General features: G+C 29.0%; 2 protein-coding genes across 2 annotated transcripts; both read left to right on the forward strand.

Moving 5' to 3' along the window:
- Window positions 1–3,206: 3,206 nt before the first annotated feature.
- Window positions 3,207–6,007, forward strand: LOC107484151 (uncharacterized). The gene is made up of 5 exons (XM_052259923.1): window positions 3,207–3,305; window positions 3,441–3,570; window positions 3,692–3,891; window positions 4,144–4,416; window positions 5,905–6,007. Exons 3-5 carry the CDS (start codon window positions 3,697–3,699, stop codon window positions 5,998–6,000), a joined length of 564 nt encoding a protein of 187 aa, XP_052115883.1. The 5' UTR covers window positions 3,207–3,305; window positions 3,441–3,570; window positions 3,692–3,696; the 3' UTR covers window positions 6,001–6,007.
- Window positions 6,008–13,373: 7,366 nt separating this feature from the next.
- LOC110279984 (uncharacterized) lies at window positions 13,374–13,847 on the forward strand. The gene has a single exon (XM_052260517.1). The coding sequence runs from the start codon at window positions 13,374–13,376 to the stop codon at window positions 13,845–13,847; it is 474 nt and encodes a 157-aa protein (XP_052116477.1).
- Window positions 13,848–16,927: the final 3,080 nt, after the last annotated feature.

The raw sequence follows: 16,927 nt of genomic DNA on the forward strand, positions 1-16,927 counted from the left end.
TGAGTTGGTACAACCTAGGTCTCTTCTCTCTCTGCAAATTCGTCATCCGTAGTGGTTGTGAGATGACAGATGCTTCTGGTTTGTACAATTGTGATTCTCAGGACACACAATGATTTACTTTTCTTCTATCATGCGTCATCGGTAAGGTGGCTCTACTCCTCTGAACCTTTATCTCGTAATCTTGTGTTGATGACTTTCCATTGTATTTAATTTTTCTTATCTTCGTTCAATTTTGTGTTCCAAGAGAAATAAGAAATTTAGGGTTCTTCTTCAGCAGATTCTTTGCCTCGCTTCTTGGAGAAAATACAATTCCTTGTATTTATTATCGATTAATTACTATGATTACTGATTATGGTAAGGTTGTTTCTGTTATGCTTAGTTATTTGATATCGTAACCCTATGTTTATTCTTTCTTATTTTCATTCAATTTTGTGTTTCAAGAAAAATCAATCGGGTATTAAGGGTTCTTGTTCAACAGATTTTTTGCCCCATTTCTTGGGGAAAATAGAAATCCCTTGTATTCGTTTTCCATTAATTACTAAGATTACTTATTATGATAGATTGTCTTTGTGATGTTTAGTTCTTTGATTTTCATGTAATTTGTATCTTCTTTTTTTTCTTGAATAAGGTGCACCATGTGGTTGGTATGCTCAATGCTAATTTTTGTCATCATCATGAGGTGATTCTTCCCTTTTTATGTTTTCAAGGCAAGGGTTTCTACCTATTACTTGAATAGACATCATTTCTATTCAGTATAGTTTCTGAGTTGTCAATGAATTGCTTTTTATCATTCCTTTTATCCTAGAAGTTTCATATATCAATCAACCTTTCTTTCTTGTTTGCATGTTTTTCTGTGCATTGCTTTTTATCAACTCTTAGGATCTTCTTTTATATGGTTAACTTTTATTTACAGAGATCCTTTGTAAAGTATGTTGTATCTTACTTTTATTGGATAGAATATTAGTAAGGTTATTGCTAGGTATTGTTATACAAGGATTTCCATGTATATAGTTTTCTTATCTTCTCTACAAAATTTCTGGGTAGTAATTCTTATTATTAGACATTTTTCATTGTTCTTCCTCTTTAATGTTTGTCTTCTGTTTCCTATTTGTTGTTTAGCTTATTTCTTACTTATTATTGTTCTCTGATTTTTATCTAGATTAATTATGTGTTTTTTCCTGTTTCATTATTTTCCTTTCAATTTCTGAATTCAACCAAATCAACTCATTCATAATTTAAATCACACTATACTGTGTAGTATGTCAGTAGTTATTATCAAATCAATAGACTATGAATTTGGTGGTAGTTGGTGGGCATCAACTTCATGATTTAATCCCAATTAAAAATGGTCTTTCTTTTTTCTTCGAGTATGTGTTCTCTTTTGTATAGCCACATATGTTTACAACAATATAGCTTGTTTTCTCTCCATCATCATCTTTTTTTTGAATTCAAATGTCAACTTCTTCTTTCAATTTGTCTATAAAAGGAGAGTGCAGTTGAGTATGTTGTGTATAAGTTTCTTTGCGGTATACACTGTCTACTGTGTTTATCTTTTTTAGCCTACTCTTATCATCTTTCTTACTGCTCTATATTTGCTTTCTTAATCTTGGTTGTAATGCCTCCTCCTTCTGATATGATTTCTAAGCTTCATCCTCCTAGAGAGGCATGGAGACCGAGAGTAAGGGTGTTGAGGCTATGGGTTATTCCCTCCTTTGAAAATCATGATGTATCTAATTCAATGGAAATGATTTTGGTTGATGAGAATGTGAGGATTTGTTCGAATTATTTTTTCCATGCATAATTTTCTTCATTTACATTGTTCATGTTTCTTTTGCTTCAATCATATCCTTTGTGTTATTTTTTACAATGTGATTTCTGTTCTTTGTAATTTTTTTTTCTTCTGTGCTTTGGGTTTCATTTTTCAACATAGATGAAAATAAAAAAATTGTATATTTTTTAGACTAATATATTTTCACATCTGTTTAATTTCCAGGGTACAAAAGTTCAGGCCACAGTGAAAAAACAATTAATTAACAGGTTTAAGGAGCATATTATTGAGGGTCATGTTTATCGAATGTCATACTTTAGTGTTGTGGGAAATGTAGGTAGTTATAGGGCTACCAACCATGAATACAAGCTGGTTTTTCTTAATCGTACTGTTGTTATCAATATTTCTGATGATAACATAAAAGCTATAATTTGTTTTAGTTTTTTTCCTTTTGCTGAGCTTTTAAAAATGAATGAAGACTATAACTACTTAGTTGGTATGTTCTTCTTCTCTTTTTTTATTCTTTCGTCTAATGTGTTTGTATATTTTTTGTGGTGTTTAAATATTTTTTTTGCACTTTTTGTTAGATGTTATTGGTCTTCTAATTTCTGTGGGTAAAGAGAAAGAGTATTCTAAGGATGGCAAAATTGTAAAGATGATTATTGTTGAGTTGGCCTCAAAAGAATATGTCTATATTGGATTGCTCTCTTTCTAATAGTTATTTCCAACAAATCACATCTTCACTTATTCTTTTAATGCATTCAACTTATTTTGTTCTATCTTAATAATATTAAGTTCCTGTATTGTTTCAGTTTGAAAATGCGGTGTGCCTTATTTGGAGAGTATGTTGATGAAGTTAACCGTTTTTTAGTTCTGGTTATGTTGAGCAACCTATTGTGGTCTTGCATCTTGCTAAAGTCAAAATTTTTAGGGGTAAATAATTTTTGGTTGTTGTTATGTGGATTTACATTTGAATTTTGTTAAATTTATCTCTTAAACTTTTAATTATTTTGTTTAGGACAAGTTGGCCTTCAAAATGTGATGCATGCTACTCAATCTTATTTAATCCTGCCATATCTCAAGTTGTTGAGTTTAGGAAGAGGTAAGTGATGTTCAATAAATTGAAATCTTATTTTTCTTTTTCAAATTTTGTTTTCTTTTCTTTCATAGCGTGCCATTTTTTTTCAACATGGTTGAATAGGGCATTCATGGTACCCAACCTTTGTTTATTGCAAATTAGGGTAAAAGTATCTCATTTTCATGCGTCTTACTAGGAGGTGTAGTATTGAGGATCTTCAAGATAACAATGAGGTGAATTTTATTTAAAGTAACTAGATGCTTTTTTTTCATAATTCTACACACTAATGGCTGCTGCTACTTAGGAAGGATCTTTTGTGGTATTTGGAGTTATTAGAGATATTGTGGAAGAAGGTTCTTAGTCGTACTCTTCTTGTATTTGTGGTCGAGCTATACAACCTCAAGGTGGTGCTTACTACTGTGATTTTTGTGCACGTCATGTCACTAATGTCACTCCTAGGTATCTATATTGTTTTGTTTCTGAATATAGTATTGTGTCCTTATTTAATATCATGATGAGGATTAATATTTCAATGTCATTTTTAGTTTTACTTTTTCATTGTATAATGCTAATAATTTTCCTTTTTTTTACTAGATTTAGGATTAAAATATCAGTGGAGGATCAAATTGGTCATGGTATATTTGTGTTATTTGATCATGAGGCTTCTTATCTATTAAAGAAGTCTTGTGCTGACTTATTCTCTGAATTTCAGTTTGATGCAAATGTAAGTAGGGTTATGAGTTTTCTGTTCTGTTATTATTCTTTATGTATGTATTTGTTGTTATTATTCTTTATCTGTATATCCTTTTACCATGTTAATGTGTGTCATTTTTTGTTACATGTAGGTTGTATGTGGGGATACATATCCTGTCACTTTTCAACAACTGGTTGGAAAGAAGTTGTTGTTAAAGTTGATACTAAACTTGTTGGTCCTGATAAGTATTTTGGAACTTTTCGTGTTAGGAGAGTTTGTGATGATAGTACTATTGTTGCAATGTTTGAACTCCCTAATTATGACGCTGATGATGAGTCAACTCCATTAAAGGTTTCCTCCTGCTCATTTGGATGTATATGTTATGTGGTTTTTGTATTATCTCATTGTTTTTACTTAGTAAATTTTCTCTTTGTTCTGTCCTAGTAGCCATATGTACCAAAATCTGATGTTACGGCTGCTCAGTGTTCAAATGTTGTGAAACAATCCCCTTTTGGGTTGTCAACATGTTCTATTGCTGAGGGTCAATATTTGAGCGGCATCAATCATTCTGCCATTTCTGACTCATAACTTTTTGTTACTCAGGATGAAACCTTCAATGTTACCAAGTTTTTACCTTCTGGTTTGGGAGGATCTATTTCCAATAAGCTACATTTAACAAATATCAAAAAAGAATCTCTAATTGTAATTGATTTCCTAACCAAAAAGGAATCTGAAGTTACCAGTTTGGAAGATATTGTTGCTGATGTTGATATTGCTAAACAAAATGTCAATGAATTGCATCAGAATACTACTGTTACAGAGGAGTTTGCTGAAGATCTTGATATACTGATAAATTCACCAGTCAAAGAAATTCAGGTTGTCTCTTTTTTATGCTGTTTGTAATATAATGTAGATCTATAATGTGCAGTATTTTTTTTACTTCTGTTATTTTTTATAAATATATTTTCTAGGCTCTTTTTGTTTTTAAAAACCAATTCTTTATATTATGTTTTTCTTAATATATTCATAACATTCTATATAAAAACGAAAGAAATATAAAGAGCCTTTTTTTTTACAAGAACTTCTGTCAACTCTCCTTTGGAATTCCCCACGTTCCACAAAAAGTCTTGATTGTGATGTCGGAGGAAGTTCCAAACCTAAAAGTGGTAGAAGTGGGAAGGCTAAGAGGAATCTCAATCCTGATTTTAACAGCATTGCTGACACCGAGGACGTGCGTAGTAACAAGATGTTGAAAACTGATCATGATTGAGGTACCTCTTTTAATATAGTTGCTGCTCCTAGGATTAAGTGTATGCTAATACGTTTACATCATGTATAGAGGAGTCCAAGTTTTCACCTGTGATGAATTGTTAGTATGGTGACTTATAATGCTATTTAGTGGTTTTTTTTGGAACTGTGTCCAAGAAGTAGCAATGTCCAATTGTTAACCTATGATGTCAAGTACAAAATGGTTCTTTTTCTTTTTTTTTGGGTTACTACTTAATTTGTTAGGCTTGATTTGCTAAAGGTTGGACATAGTATCTTTTGTATAACCTTAAGAGAAAGTTTTAGCTTGTGGACTTGGGCATATCCTTATCTATTATGTACAAAATCTATATGACTACATCAATTAAATGCAGTAGTTCCTTTTGGTAATTAATATATAATCGGTTCCGCTACGTTACCAACAGCATATCTGCCAACTTCTGCCAACTCTTATTTATAATTGTGTTTCATGGAAGTGTGTTTGTAGATGTGTCTAATAAAAATGTCTTTTTTATAACTATGTTTAATAGAAGTGTCTTTATAGATATATTTTCTGGATGTGTCTCTTTATATATGTATTTAAAATATATTAATTATTAGACACATCTACGAATACACTTCCATAAAACACAAATATAAATAAGAGTTGGCAGAAGTTGGCAGATAATATGTTGGTACCCTATACTTTTCCATATATAATATATAATTTATTGCACTATGTCTAATTAGTTTTTTGCTCCAATATGCTTTTAATTCTTACTCATTATGCAAGTGCACTATTTATGCAAATTTGTTAATACTCTGCATGTGCTTCATTTTCAATAGTGATAAGAAGAACATATATGTGTTTTAATCAAGTTCTATTATACATTTATACTCAACGAATATATTGATTTGACATTTGTAAATTTTATTTTCCTGTTTTTTGTCACTTCCATAGGTGTCAGTTTGACCCTAATATATAGGTTATATCATGTTCATACCATAAAAGATGAATCACACATTATGTTACACTCACACAATGAAGTATATTATTATATGATTCGGTTTTTCATAATTTTTAGATTTATTTTCAATTTTTTGTTTTCAACCATATAGATGGGTAAGTCTCAGTCAAATGCTGCTGCTAGATTTCATAGACGAATGTCTCTAAAAAGAAAACAAGGAAGTTCATTGTCCAGTTCAGAAGGTTAGTAAGGGGTTTCACATTGTTTATCTTATCTTTTGTAATAGATTTTTTATTTTTTATATTTGTTAAACTTTATAATATTTGTTCTTATGAATTTTTTCTTCTTGTATGTTTTAGCCCTTGTTTCTACAACAGTCTCTTGATTCATCTGCTAATTCTACGGGTTATTACTATTTTTAGAAATTTATATGTAATGCTAAGTTCCTTTTATTTTATGTTAATTGGTAAAATATTTTTTAAATATTTTTTTTTGTTTTACATTCAATTTGTTTAATTCTTTTAATCATAATTTCATTACCTATTAATTAGTCAATATCTTTTATTTTATCAATTATATCTTGTCTTGTTTTTGTATATATCTTTTATTGTTCTACGTTGTTTGTATAAACTTGTCTCCCCTCCTTTTTTTTGTCCATTTAGTAGAATGGTCTGCTTTGATGAATAATATTCAAGTTATCGATACGAATCATATTCCATCAAGTATTAGTGAATTTCTTTTTCATATCTTTCTTTTATATTAATTGTTTTTATTTGATATGTTATTTATTGTTTTAAAAGGTTCAATCTTACTATAATAATAAATGGACAGTTCCTAACATGAATCTCCATATGGAATTGTTTTTGAATTTTTCTTAAAAAAAGAAGGAATAAAATTTATGCACTGTTATTTGGATTAAAAGAAATTAGGTGGTGACTTGATATTTACTATTGTTTTTGTCCGAAATAACATTATAAAAATATAAATATTTAATAATTAAATCGATTTTATTATAAATTATGGCAAAAAATATTTATATAATCAAATTACTTTTGCAAAAATATTATATGGGATAAAAATTCTTGTTGACTAAAAAGATCAGTAACTCTATATATAAAAAAATTCAAATAATAATTTTTTTAATTATTATTTTTATGTGATAGAATTTACTTCTTTACTCATAATTAATTTTAATATTGATTATCTCCAACATAAAAAATTTAAAGTGTATACTTTTATATTTAATTAGGTGCTCAGTTTATTACACCAATAAAAATAATTAGTTTTCATGCTTCTTATTTCAATATAATATTTCTCTCTCTCTCTCTTTCTCTCTCTCTCTCTAGAAATATAATTAGGTATTACAATAACAAGATTTATGTTTCTGGTTATAAAAATAACTCAGAAAATTAATACTATTTAAACAATTAAATCTTGATTCAGATTATTAATCATAAAATTAGTATTCTCCACAAATTATATGTAACAAATATTTGAAAATAAAAATAAGTGAAAATATATATTAGAAAGATAAGTAGCAAAAAATTTACAAATATACTAATAATATATTTTTTATGTGAATTATATTTTTGGATTATTTTTTGATTGTATTTAATTTAAATTTAGTGTATTTCTTATAAGTTTATAAATTTATTCAAAATTATTTTATTTTATTTTATTTTTCTTATAAAACAGAAAGGTAAAGAAAGATAGAGAATGAGAGAAAAAAGAGAGAGAAAGATAAAGAAATATAAAGAGAGATGGAGTTTGTTGATTCTGAATGGAAAGATTTTTTCTAATTGTAATGAGAGAATATCTCATGACACATTTTTTATTTGTCAAATTAGTAATATAAAATATAAATCATAAATTATATATAAAGTGAGAAGGGTAGAGAAAAATAGATAAAGGAAAACAGGTAAATAATATTATAGAAAAAGAAAGTTTATTAATTCTGGAGAAAAGTATATATTTCATCTCAATTTTAATAAGTGGTATATGATACATTTTGGTTGTTAAATTAGTTATACAATAATATAGTTGTATTTCAATTTCAATTTTGATTTAATTTTATTTATAATTAGAGATTTTCATATTGTATATTTTGATTCTCAATTTTGTGATTAGTCATTGATAATAATATATAAAAGAAATAAAGTGGGTGGAAGAATGAAAAAAAATAAAAAAAGAAGAAAAAGGAGATGAAAATTCTTTAATTTTTTGGAGAAAAATATTTATTTTCAATTATAATAAAACGATGAGATATAACACATTTTTTATTGTAAATTTAGTAATACATAATAGATATTTCTCCTATTGATCATCCTTTGTTCTTACAAAGTGAAACACAAGGTATATTTCATTTGAATTTATCTTTTTTTTCTTCATCTTATTCGTATTTTTTTTAATGTTTACTTGGTATTTTAATTTTGTGTTGACACAAGTGTTCATGTTCATGTGTTATCTATTTGTTAAATTTATTCTATAACTTCAAATTCCTAGCTTTCATTATTTTTGTTTTTTGGATAAACAAAAAATAAAATCTTTTTTTGCATATTCGATGTAATAAACGAAATCTTCTTTTAATATTTAAATTATATGTCATTATAATTATATGGTACATATTTTAGCCTCTTTGGTCAATTGTTTAAGATATATCTTATTTAGAACATGAAAATGTTTTTACAAATGTTAAATATGAATAAATGTAACTTGATTATTTATTTTTTTAGTTATCTTGATTATATTATTATGAATGTTTTCTTTTTACAATTAAAATCAATTGCATGCTTTCGGAATAAATTAATTGTTAAGAAACAAATGCAAGATTATTAATGTTCGCTAATGTTATTCACACACAATTAGTTTGATATTTATTTTTCTTGTCTTTTATTTTAGGTTGTTTTGATATTGGTGATCTAGATCATAGTTGTGCATTTTGTGTGTAACGACCCAATTTTCAATACGTCTAGGACATACCGGAAACTGAGCGCTACCAATTTGTCATCCTAATTATTATCTATTATTTATTATATGAGCCTGATTCGTTGTTAAAAGCGTAATTAGTTTGCGAGGTACTTTTTTTAAAAAAAATGTTTGGATTAATAAACAGAATCATTCATAAGCAATTCACAAATAATAATAGATAAAACAGTTATAAACAACCACACATAAATACATCTCAAGCAGTTGATAACATTCCGTGAACCAGCCTTTATTAGAGTAAAGATCTTTAGTTAGAACACCCCTAGATATAGCTAAATAATATCTATATACATATGTATACATACTACATCCCAGGTCCTGACCTGTTCAAGAAGTCCCTAAGCTGGCACCTAGGCTAGCCTAGACTCTATACTCACGTAGTCCCTCTAAACTACTAAAGCGAGGGAAAGTACGTTCTAAGTCTTCAAAACTCAAGTCAGGTGAAACGTCATCAAAAGGTGGAAGGTCGTCTATCACTCCTATGCACGATCAGTTATTGCCATATGACGTCACTCTAGTACCTCATCAAGTAGCCACATAACAAGAGTCTCGTACACAAGATTTGGGTTAAAATTTGCGTACAAACGGGATGCAGACGTTGGCTGGTCTCATCGTATATACATATGAACAGAGAACAGGATTCTCCCTAGGCCCAGAAGACTACCTAGAGCGGAATCCTCTTTACGGATGGTCATCAGCGAACTACAGGAGGGTACTCATGTTTTCATCTGGAGGGAGAAGGGAGAGAGAAGGGGTAAGAATTGGGGAGTTCTTAGTAAGGTCGGGGTTATTAGTTAAGTTCATTAATTCTGTGTTGTTTGGCAGACGATTAACAGAATATAGAGAAGTAGTAAACAGAAGACAGATAAATAGAGAAAATAGAGAAAACAGAAAATAGATCACAAACAGAAGAATACAAGAAAGTAAAACACAGACACAAACACGAAGAATAGAATACAAACAAAGATAGCGTACATTCATGCAACAATCATAATAGAGAAAATGCACAACCAAGTATGATGCATGTCTAGCCCTAGTGCAGGTAATGAACTCATCTGTCGGTTTCTACCCGCTCCTGACGTAACCCAAAGCAGCTGAAATGGGTATGGCTTTCTAGTTGGCTATACCCCTGTGTACAGGAAATAACCCCTCTGCCACCACAGGGTCCACTGCACGCAGGAAATAACACATCTGCCACTGCAGGGATGTATGCCGACACACCTTCTGTATATAGAAAATAACCCCTCTGCTACTACAGAAATGGAACAGGTGGTCACGGTACTTATGTAGCAGGAAATAACCCCTCTGCCTTACAGAATTAAAATATGGATCTGTACCGCAGGAAAGCGTTCTCAGTGGTCGCACCACCATCTATCTGACTGCCTCAATGCAGCAGATGAACAAACAAATAACTTTGGAGTTGCCTTAATACAACAAATAAACAAACAAGCACCTCTTGGGTTACTTCAAGCAACAAATGACCCTTCAACAGGTCCTCTGCTTTTTATCATACTACTCTCTTCTCTTTGTCTCTTTACTCTGCTCTGATTACTCTCTTCTCTGTATCTCTTTACTTTTCTCTAATTTCTCTGTTTAACGTATGTATTTAAAGCTTATGTAAATTTCGGTATGAATAGTTAGCCTATCCCAAGTATAGGTTCATTAAGTCTATACTCAAACAGTTTAACTTTTCATATAATACCTAACCCTAGTCGCAACTCAAGGACTAACTATGTTGCCCTAGTTCATTCACTAATTTCTGTCTGTTATTCTGTCATTAAAACTTTACAGACTTTTCTTTGGTTTTTATCTTTTCTTTAACTTTTTATCTTTCCTTTATCTTTGCCTCACTATCATGTTATTACCACTCTCTAGGTGTTTTATGAAGGTAATTATGAGATTCTGCGCTTAAAGTTCTTTCTAAAGCTTTTACAGAAAACTGCCTTTTCCGCATTATTTTATTATTTTTATTAAAATATTATTTTTAATTAAATATTATTATTTATATTTTATTAATATATTTTCGAAAACTACCTTACCTTTTACTTTTAACTTTTAAAATTCACTTTTTACCACCTATAACTTTTAATATTTCTACTTTAACCACCCTAACTTTCAAAAATTACCAAATAACCCCTCAAACACCAAAATAATTACAACCTTGCCCTTTCTAAGATCTAAAAGGTGTTCTTCAATGTTCTTCACCATACTCAAAGTGTTCTTCATGTTCTTTGTATACACTCAAAGTGTTCTTCGTGTTCTTCGTATATTCTTCAGATTCTTTCTCTGTTTTTACCCGTTTTTCAGTCTTTTCAGCAACCGATTTTTACCAAAATTCAAAATAAATTCCCAGCCACTAAAACTCTATCTTTTCTACATGATTTTAACACAAATTGAACCTCAATTTAAGCTCTAGGGTTCGTTTTTTCAGCAGCCACAAGAACACACATTCATAGCTTGAATTTCATCAAATTTTCACCAAAATTTCAACAAGAATTACTCATACAAACAATCAATTTCAAACACATCCAAACCATATCATAATCACACAACTCAAACACAATCATTCAAGATTAAATTTGTCAAACCCTACCTTGATTTGCTGCTCCAAATCCGGTTACTCTTTGAAGTGTTCTTAAAGCACTTTTTCCTCCTAAATCACATCAAAAACAACTTTAAATCCACAAACCCTCAACTGACCAAATCTCTCTCAGCACGTTAGGAAGGGATATCTCACCTTAGACTTGCTGGAAATTAACATTTCTTGGCCCTCAAGTCAAGTTAAGCATGATTTCTAAGGAAGAACATCAAGAAAACACATGTTTAAGCATGTTTCCTTGAAAACTGAATTGAAAGGGGAAAGGAACAGCCATCTCACCTTATTTCCAGCCTTGATAATTTACATGATTATGTAGAGGAAGAAGAGAGGATCATTTTGGTGAAATCAGAATTTTGGTTTGAGTTTTAGTTCAGAAGAAATCAAGCTTTGAAGATTAAGTGTTCATGAAAGTTTCTCTCTTTTCTCTCTTGTTATTTTCGGCCAAAGGGAGTAAATGACCAGCCTTGGAGTGTCTTGGAGGTTTAGGGTGAGTTGTGATTGGTTGGCTTGGAGGTGGATTAAAATAATATTAAAATATCTCAGGTGTATAACTACTAAAACTAGATGTATCGGAACACTTGCAAAAACATCTCTAAAAATTATTTTCTGAGGTACTAGCATAAATGACACTAGTAACATATTTATTGTGAGAATAAAAATTTTATGATGAGGCCTTAGCATTTCTAAAGTCATCAGAGAGTGCTGGTGCTAAGCTGCACCAATAAACTGTGAACCCAGTTAAACAGATTTTCTATTTTTAACTAAAACAGACCAGATAACCTTATAATATCATTCAAGAAGTTTCTAATACTCATATAATGATGATATTATCCTATTATCTCTCTTCTCTCATGAATCGAATCCGGTTCATCAAACTGAGACTATTTACGAAAAACCGAATCAAAACTCCTAACCGATACGGTTCAAAGACTAGGTTCTTCATCATTGCATTATCGAGCTTGCCTCAGAAAGTTCTAGCTTAAAGAAGACGTAATGACAACGAGAATTGAGATACTTGATGATATATCAGAGGTTCTCCCCTTACTGATCCTCTGGAGTTCTCCGTACTTTCAGAAAAGATCTCGCGTACTGGAAAACCAGGGTTGTTACATTGTGGTGCCTGTTTTTGGTTATCAGAGCGAGTAGAAAGAGAATCTAGAGAAAATCGTCCCATTTTTACAATTTGTTGTTTTAAAAGAAAGGTTTAGTTACCATATATTCAGAGCCCTCCAAAATTATTATGGAACTTGATTAATGGCTCTGATGCTAAGTCTTTACATTTTTAAAAAAGAATTCGATCATATAATAGTATGTTTGCTTTCACATCTCTTGGTGCTAAAGTACATGATTCATTGAATGATGGTAGTGGTCCTCCACAATTCATTATAAGTGGGTAGAATTATCACAAGATTGGTAGTTTATTGCTAGACCTTGGTCAGGTTTCAAAATTTGCTCAATTGTATATATATGATACAGAACACAAAGTGATCCATATAGAAGGAATTTTTGGGTATGTTTCATTTAGTTAATATTATCATATACATCTTTGTAATTTTTTTAATCATTTGTCATGTTAATTTTTAATATTGTTATTTTGTTCACTTTGTATCTATAACAAAAATCATTTTATATTATATATTTCTATTTCTTTTGTGTTTGTGTCAGGGAAACTAATAGTTTTGACAGAGAGGTGATCATTGATTTGATGCAAATGATATATGAACATAATGTCATTGCGCAATCATTTCGTAGAGCAAGAGAATTCTATGAGCAAGACTCATCCCAAGTGATCTGTTTGAGATTATTTAGTGAACGAGCATATGATCAAAGAATTTATGGTTATCCTTCGTGTGATGAGGTTGCTACTTTGATTGTTGGTGATTTTGATTCATCTGATTGTGGCTGTGATATTATTGTGTAGTCTATTGCTGGTCAATTTCAATGAATTTATGAAACTCATGCTTTGTATTGGCCATTACAATATCCATTGCTTTTTCCGTATGGTGAGGATGGTTTCCAGTTGAATATACCATTTCATGGAGTACGAGATCTACATGTTTCTCGGAGGAGGACTAGAGTGTCTTTGCGAGAGTTTGTGTTTTCGGTTGCAGATGAGAGAAGATGAAGAAAGCATTATTCATAAATCTAGAAGGTTGTTTCAGCAATTTGTGGTTGACTCTTTTTCTATGATTGAATCACAAAGACTTTACGAAATTAGGAATAAACAAAATACAATTAGAGGTAAATTTCTTCAGGGAATAGAAGAAGCTATGCATCGTGGTGATGTTGATGCATCATCAATTGGTACACGAGTTATTTTACCTTCTTCCTTCACGGGAGGTAAACATTATATGTTTAATAATTGTCAGGATGCCATTGCAATTTGTAAACATTTTGGTTATCCAGATTTATTCATGACCATTACATGTAACCCGAGCTGGCTTGAATTTCATCGTTATACTGCTTGTGACAAAATTCCGATTGCAGATCGTCCAAATATCTCTTGTTGAGTCTTTTATGCGAAGTTGAAATGTCTTTTTACTGATCTTAAACATGGCATCTTCTTTGGTCCCCTTAACGCATGTATGTTTAATTTTCATTGATATGTTATATTTACTTTCGGTAAACTATCAAAAATGCATCCAAATAATTTTGTTACTGGCCAAAATACACTCAAATTTTGTTATCGATGAAAATGTCCTCAAAAAATTTAAAATCTCGAGAAAAGCTGTCCAAAAAGAATAATACTTTTTTTGTAAGTGGTAAATGACTTTCGTATTTGACAAACTAATTATGCATTTGATCCAAAATTTTATAGGGATATTGAGATAACTATTTAAAAAAAACACACAAAACATAAAAAAAAATTCATCTCAATATTTTTTATTTTTTTAAAGTAGTATTGGTTATTGACAAAAAAATCACAAAAAAATATATACTTATCGAAAAATCACCAAATTTTAAGGATAAAAAAAATCTCATTTTTCTAAACATGTTTGCGAAAAAATTGCACCAAAGTTTAACATCTAAAGTATTTTTTCCAAATACATACTATTGTTTTTACTGTAATAACATTACAGGAATATAAAACTTTTGAAATTACGTTGGTTTTCCCTAACAATCTTGATTATGACAGAAAACAAATTATAAAATCAAATTACTTCTATAAAATAGTCACAAGGTACAAAAATCCTTCTTGGCTAAGAAGACTAGAGTCCCTAACTCTCCGTAGATAAAAAAAATTAAATAATCAATTTTTTAATCATTTTATTCATGCGAAAGAGTTTAATTTATCTAAAACTTGAAAGAATTTAATTTGTATATTTTTATATATAATTAAGTTTTAAGTCTGTTATAAAAACAAAAATAATTAATTTTTATATTTGTTATTTAAAAATAATATTGCTCTCTCTCTATAAAAATATAATTATATATTACTATAAAATAAATTTATACTGATAGTTATAAAATTAAGTCAAAATTATTATTTTTTGAAATAATTGAATTTTGATTATAATTATTAATCACAATATTAATATTTTCTCCAAATTCTTTGTAATAAATATTTAAAAGAAGAGAAATAAAAATATAAATTAAAAAATAAGCGGTAAAAATTTAAACCTAAATAAAAAACTAAAAAAAGTATGGATATAATAATAATCATATATTTTTTAATGTGAATAATATTATAGAATTACCTTTTTATTATATTTAAATATGAATTTAATCTATTTTTAAAAATTTATGAATTTATTTGAATTGTTTTATTTTATTAGTTTTATTTTTTGTGGAACAAATAGGTAAAAATAGATTGAGAAAAGATAGAGAAATATTAAGAAGAAGTGGAAAGGGAGTTTGTTAATTTGAAGAAAAAATTTTATTTTTAATTGTATTGAAAAAATATCTCATGACATATTTTATTTTATCAAATTAGTAATATAAAATATAATTGATAAGTTACATATAAAGTGGGAAGAGTAGAGAAAAATAGAAAAGGAGAGAGAGATAGACAAAAGAATGGAAGAATGGAGTTTATTAATTTTGGACAAAAAATTTTATCTCAACACAGTGTCATGTGACATGTTTTAGTTGTTAAATTAGTAATATAATATATCTATATTTCAATTTTAATTTTAGTTTAATTGCAATTAAAAAAATTATATTACATATTTTGATTATTAAATTTATAATTAGTCATTGATAATTGTAGAGACAGAACTAGAATTTTAACATTAGGAGGGACCGAATTCTTATAGTTAATGTTAAATCTATAATATTTTTATCTTTAGTTTTTTTATAACGTACTTATTCTAAACTCACTCTAAATGTATACTAATAAAAACTTTTAGAACTTTTTATACATGAACGCATTAAAAAAGTAAAAAAATTAATATTTTCAATAAGTTTGAATGAAATATATTTTACCTAATTCTAACTTAAAAAGTTTTTTTGTACATAAAATGAAGAAGAATATTTAATTTTATTTTAAAAAATAACAAAAATAAAATAATATGTTGTATGTAAATATGTTCAATAAACTAAAAAACCTAGAAGTAAATAATTAATAATTCAATATATATATGTAATTAAAAGTTTTTTTTTTCTAAAAGGGACCATGGATAAGGGTATATTTGAGAGATACAGTGAGTAAAGGAATGAGAGAGATAGATAAAGGGAGAGAGGTAAGGAAAGAACTATTCATTTTGGAGAAAAAAATTTGATTTCAATTATAATGAAATAATGACATATGGCACATTTTCGTTGAAAAATTAGTAATATATAGTACATGGATTTAATGTTTGGTATCTTTATCGCAGTTTAAATTTATTTGAGGGTATTTTTGTCAATAACAAAATTTGAATACTTTTTTTTCCAATGTAAAATTTTTCGAGTGTATTTTTTGTGGTTTACGCATTTGCTTTTTTATTTCATTTATTTCTTAATTTATCCATGATTCATTTTAAGAATGTACACAGTTGAGTTCCAGAAAAGAGGTTTGCCTCATGCACATATTTTACTTTGGCTTAGTCAGAGGAATAGGCTGCAGAATGTTGAGATTGTTGATGAGTTTATTTGTGCTGAACTTCCTAATCCTAGAAAATTTCCATCTTTATATGCTGTGGTGACAAAATATATGATCCATGGTCCATGTGTTACATTAAGACCAACTTCTCTTTGTATGAAAGATGGCAAGTGTTCAAAATTTTATCCTAAGAAATTTCAGAATGAAACAACATTTGTTGCAGAAGGCTATCCTATATATAAATGTCGTGACATGGGTGTAGTTGTTAACATCAATGGTGTTGATATTGACAATAGATTTGTTGTTCCATATAATCCATTATTGTTGATGAAATATCAAACTCATATCAATTTGGAATTTTGCAACAAGTCAAATGTGATCAATTACTTGTTTAAGTATGTTAACAAAGGCCCTGATCATGTCACTGCAAGCATTGGCAATTCAAATGAGACTGTTCAATATCCTCGTGTTAATGATGAAATCAAGCAGTATTATGATTGTCGTTATCTTTCTCCTTCTGAATCTATGTAGAGAATCCTTGCATATGAAATTCATCAAAGATGGCCA

Source organism: Arachis duranensis, chromosome 4 (assembly GCF_000817695.3).
Source record: "Arachis duranensis cultivar V14167 chromosome 4, aradu.V14167.gnm2.J7QH, whole genome shotgun sequence".
Taxonomy (NCBI): domain Eukaryota; kingdom Viridiplantae; phylum Streptophyta; class Magnoliopsida; order Fabales; family Fabaceae; genus Arachis; species Arachis duranensis.

Bases quoted from the DNA above. Each gene is read 5' to 3' on its own strand.
- LOC110279984 (XM_052260517.1), top strand. From the start codon at position 13,374: ATGGAGTACGAGATCTACATGTTTCTCGGAGGAGGACTAGAGTGTCTT.
- LOC107484151 (XM_052259923.1), top strand. From the start codon at position 3,697: ATGTGGGGATACATATCCTGTCACTTTTCAACAACTGGTTGGAAAGAA. The intron at 3,892-4,143 runs GTTTCCTCCTGC...TTTGTTACTCAG, and splicing joins ATGAGTCAACTCCATTAAAG to GATGAAACCTTCAATGTTAC. The intron at 4,417-5,904 runs GTTGTCTCTTTT...TCAACCATATAG, and splicing joins CACCAGTCAAAGAAATTCAG to ATGGGTAAGTCTCAGTCAAA.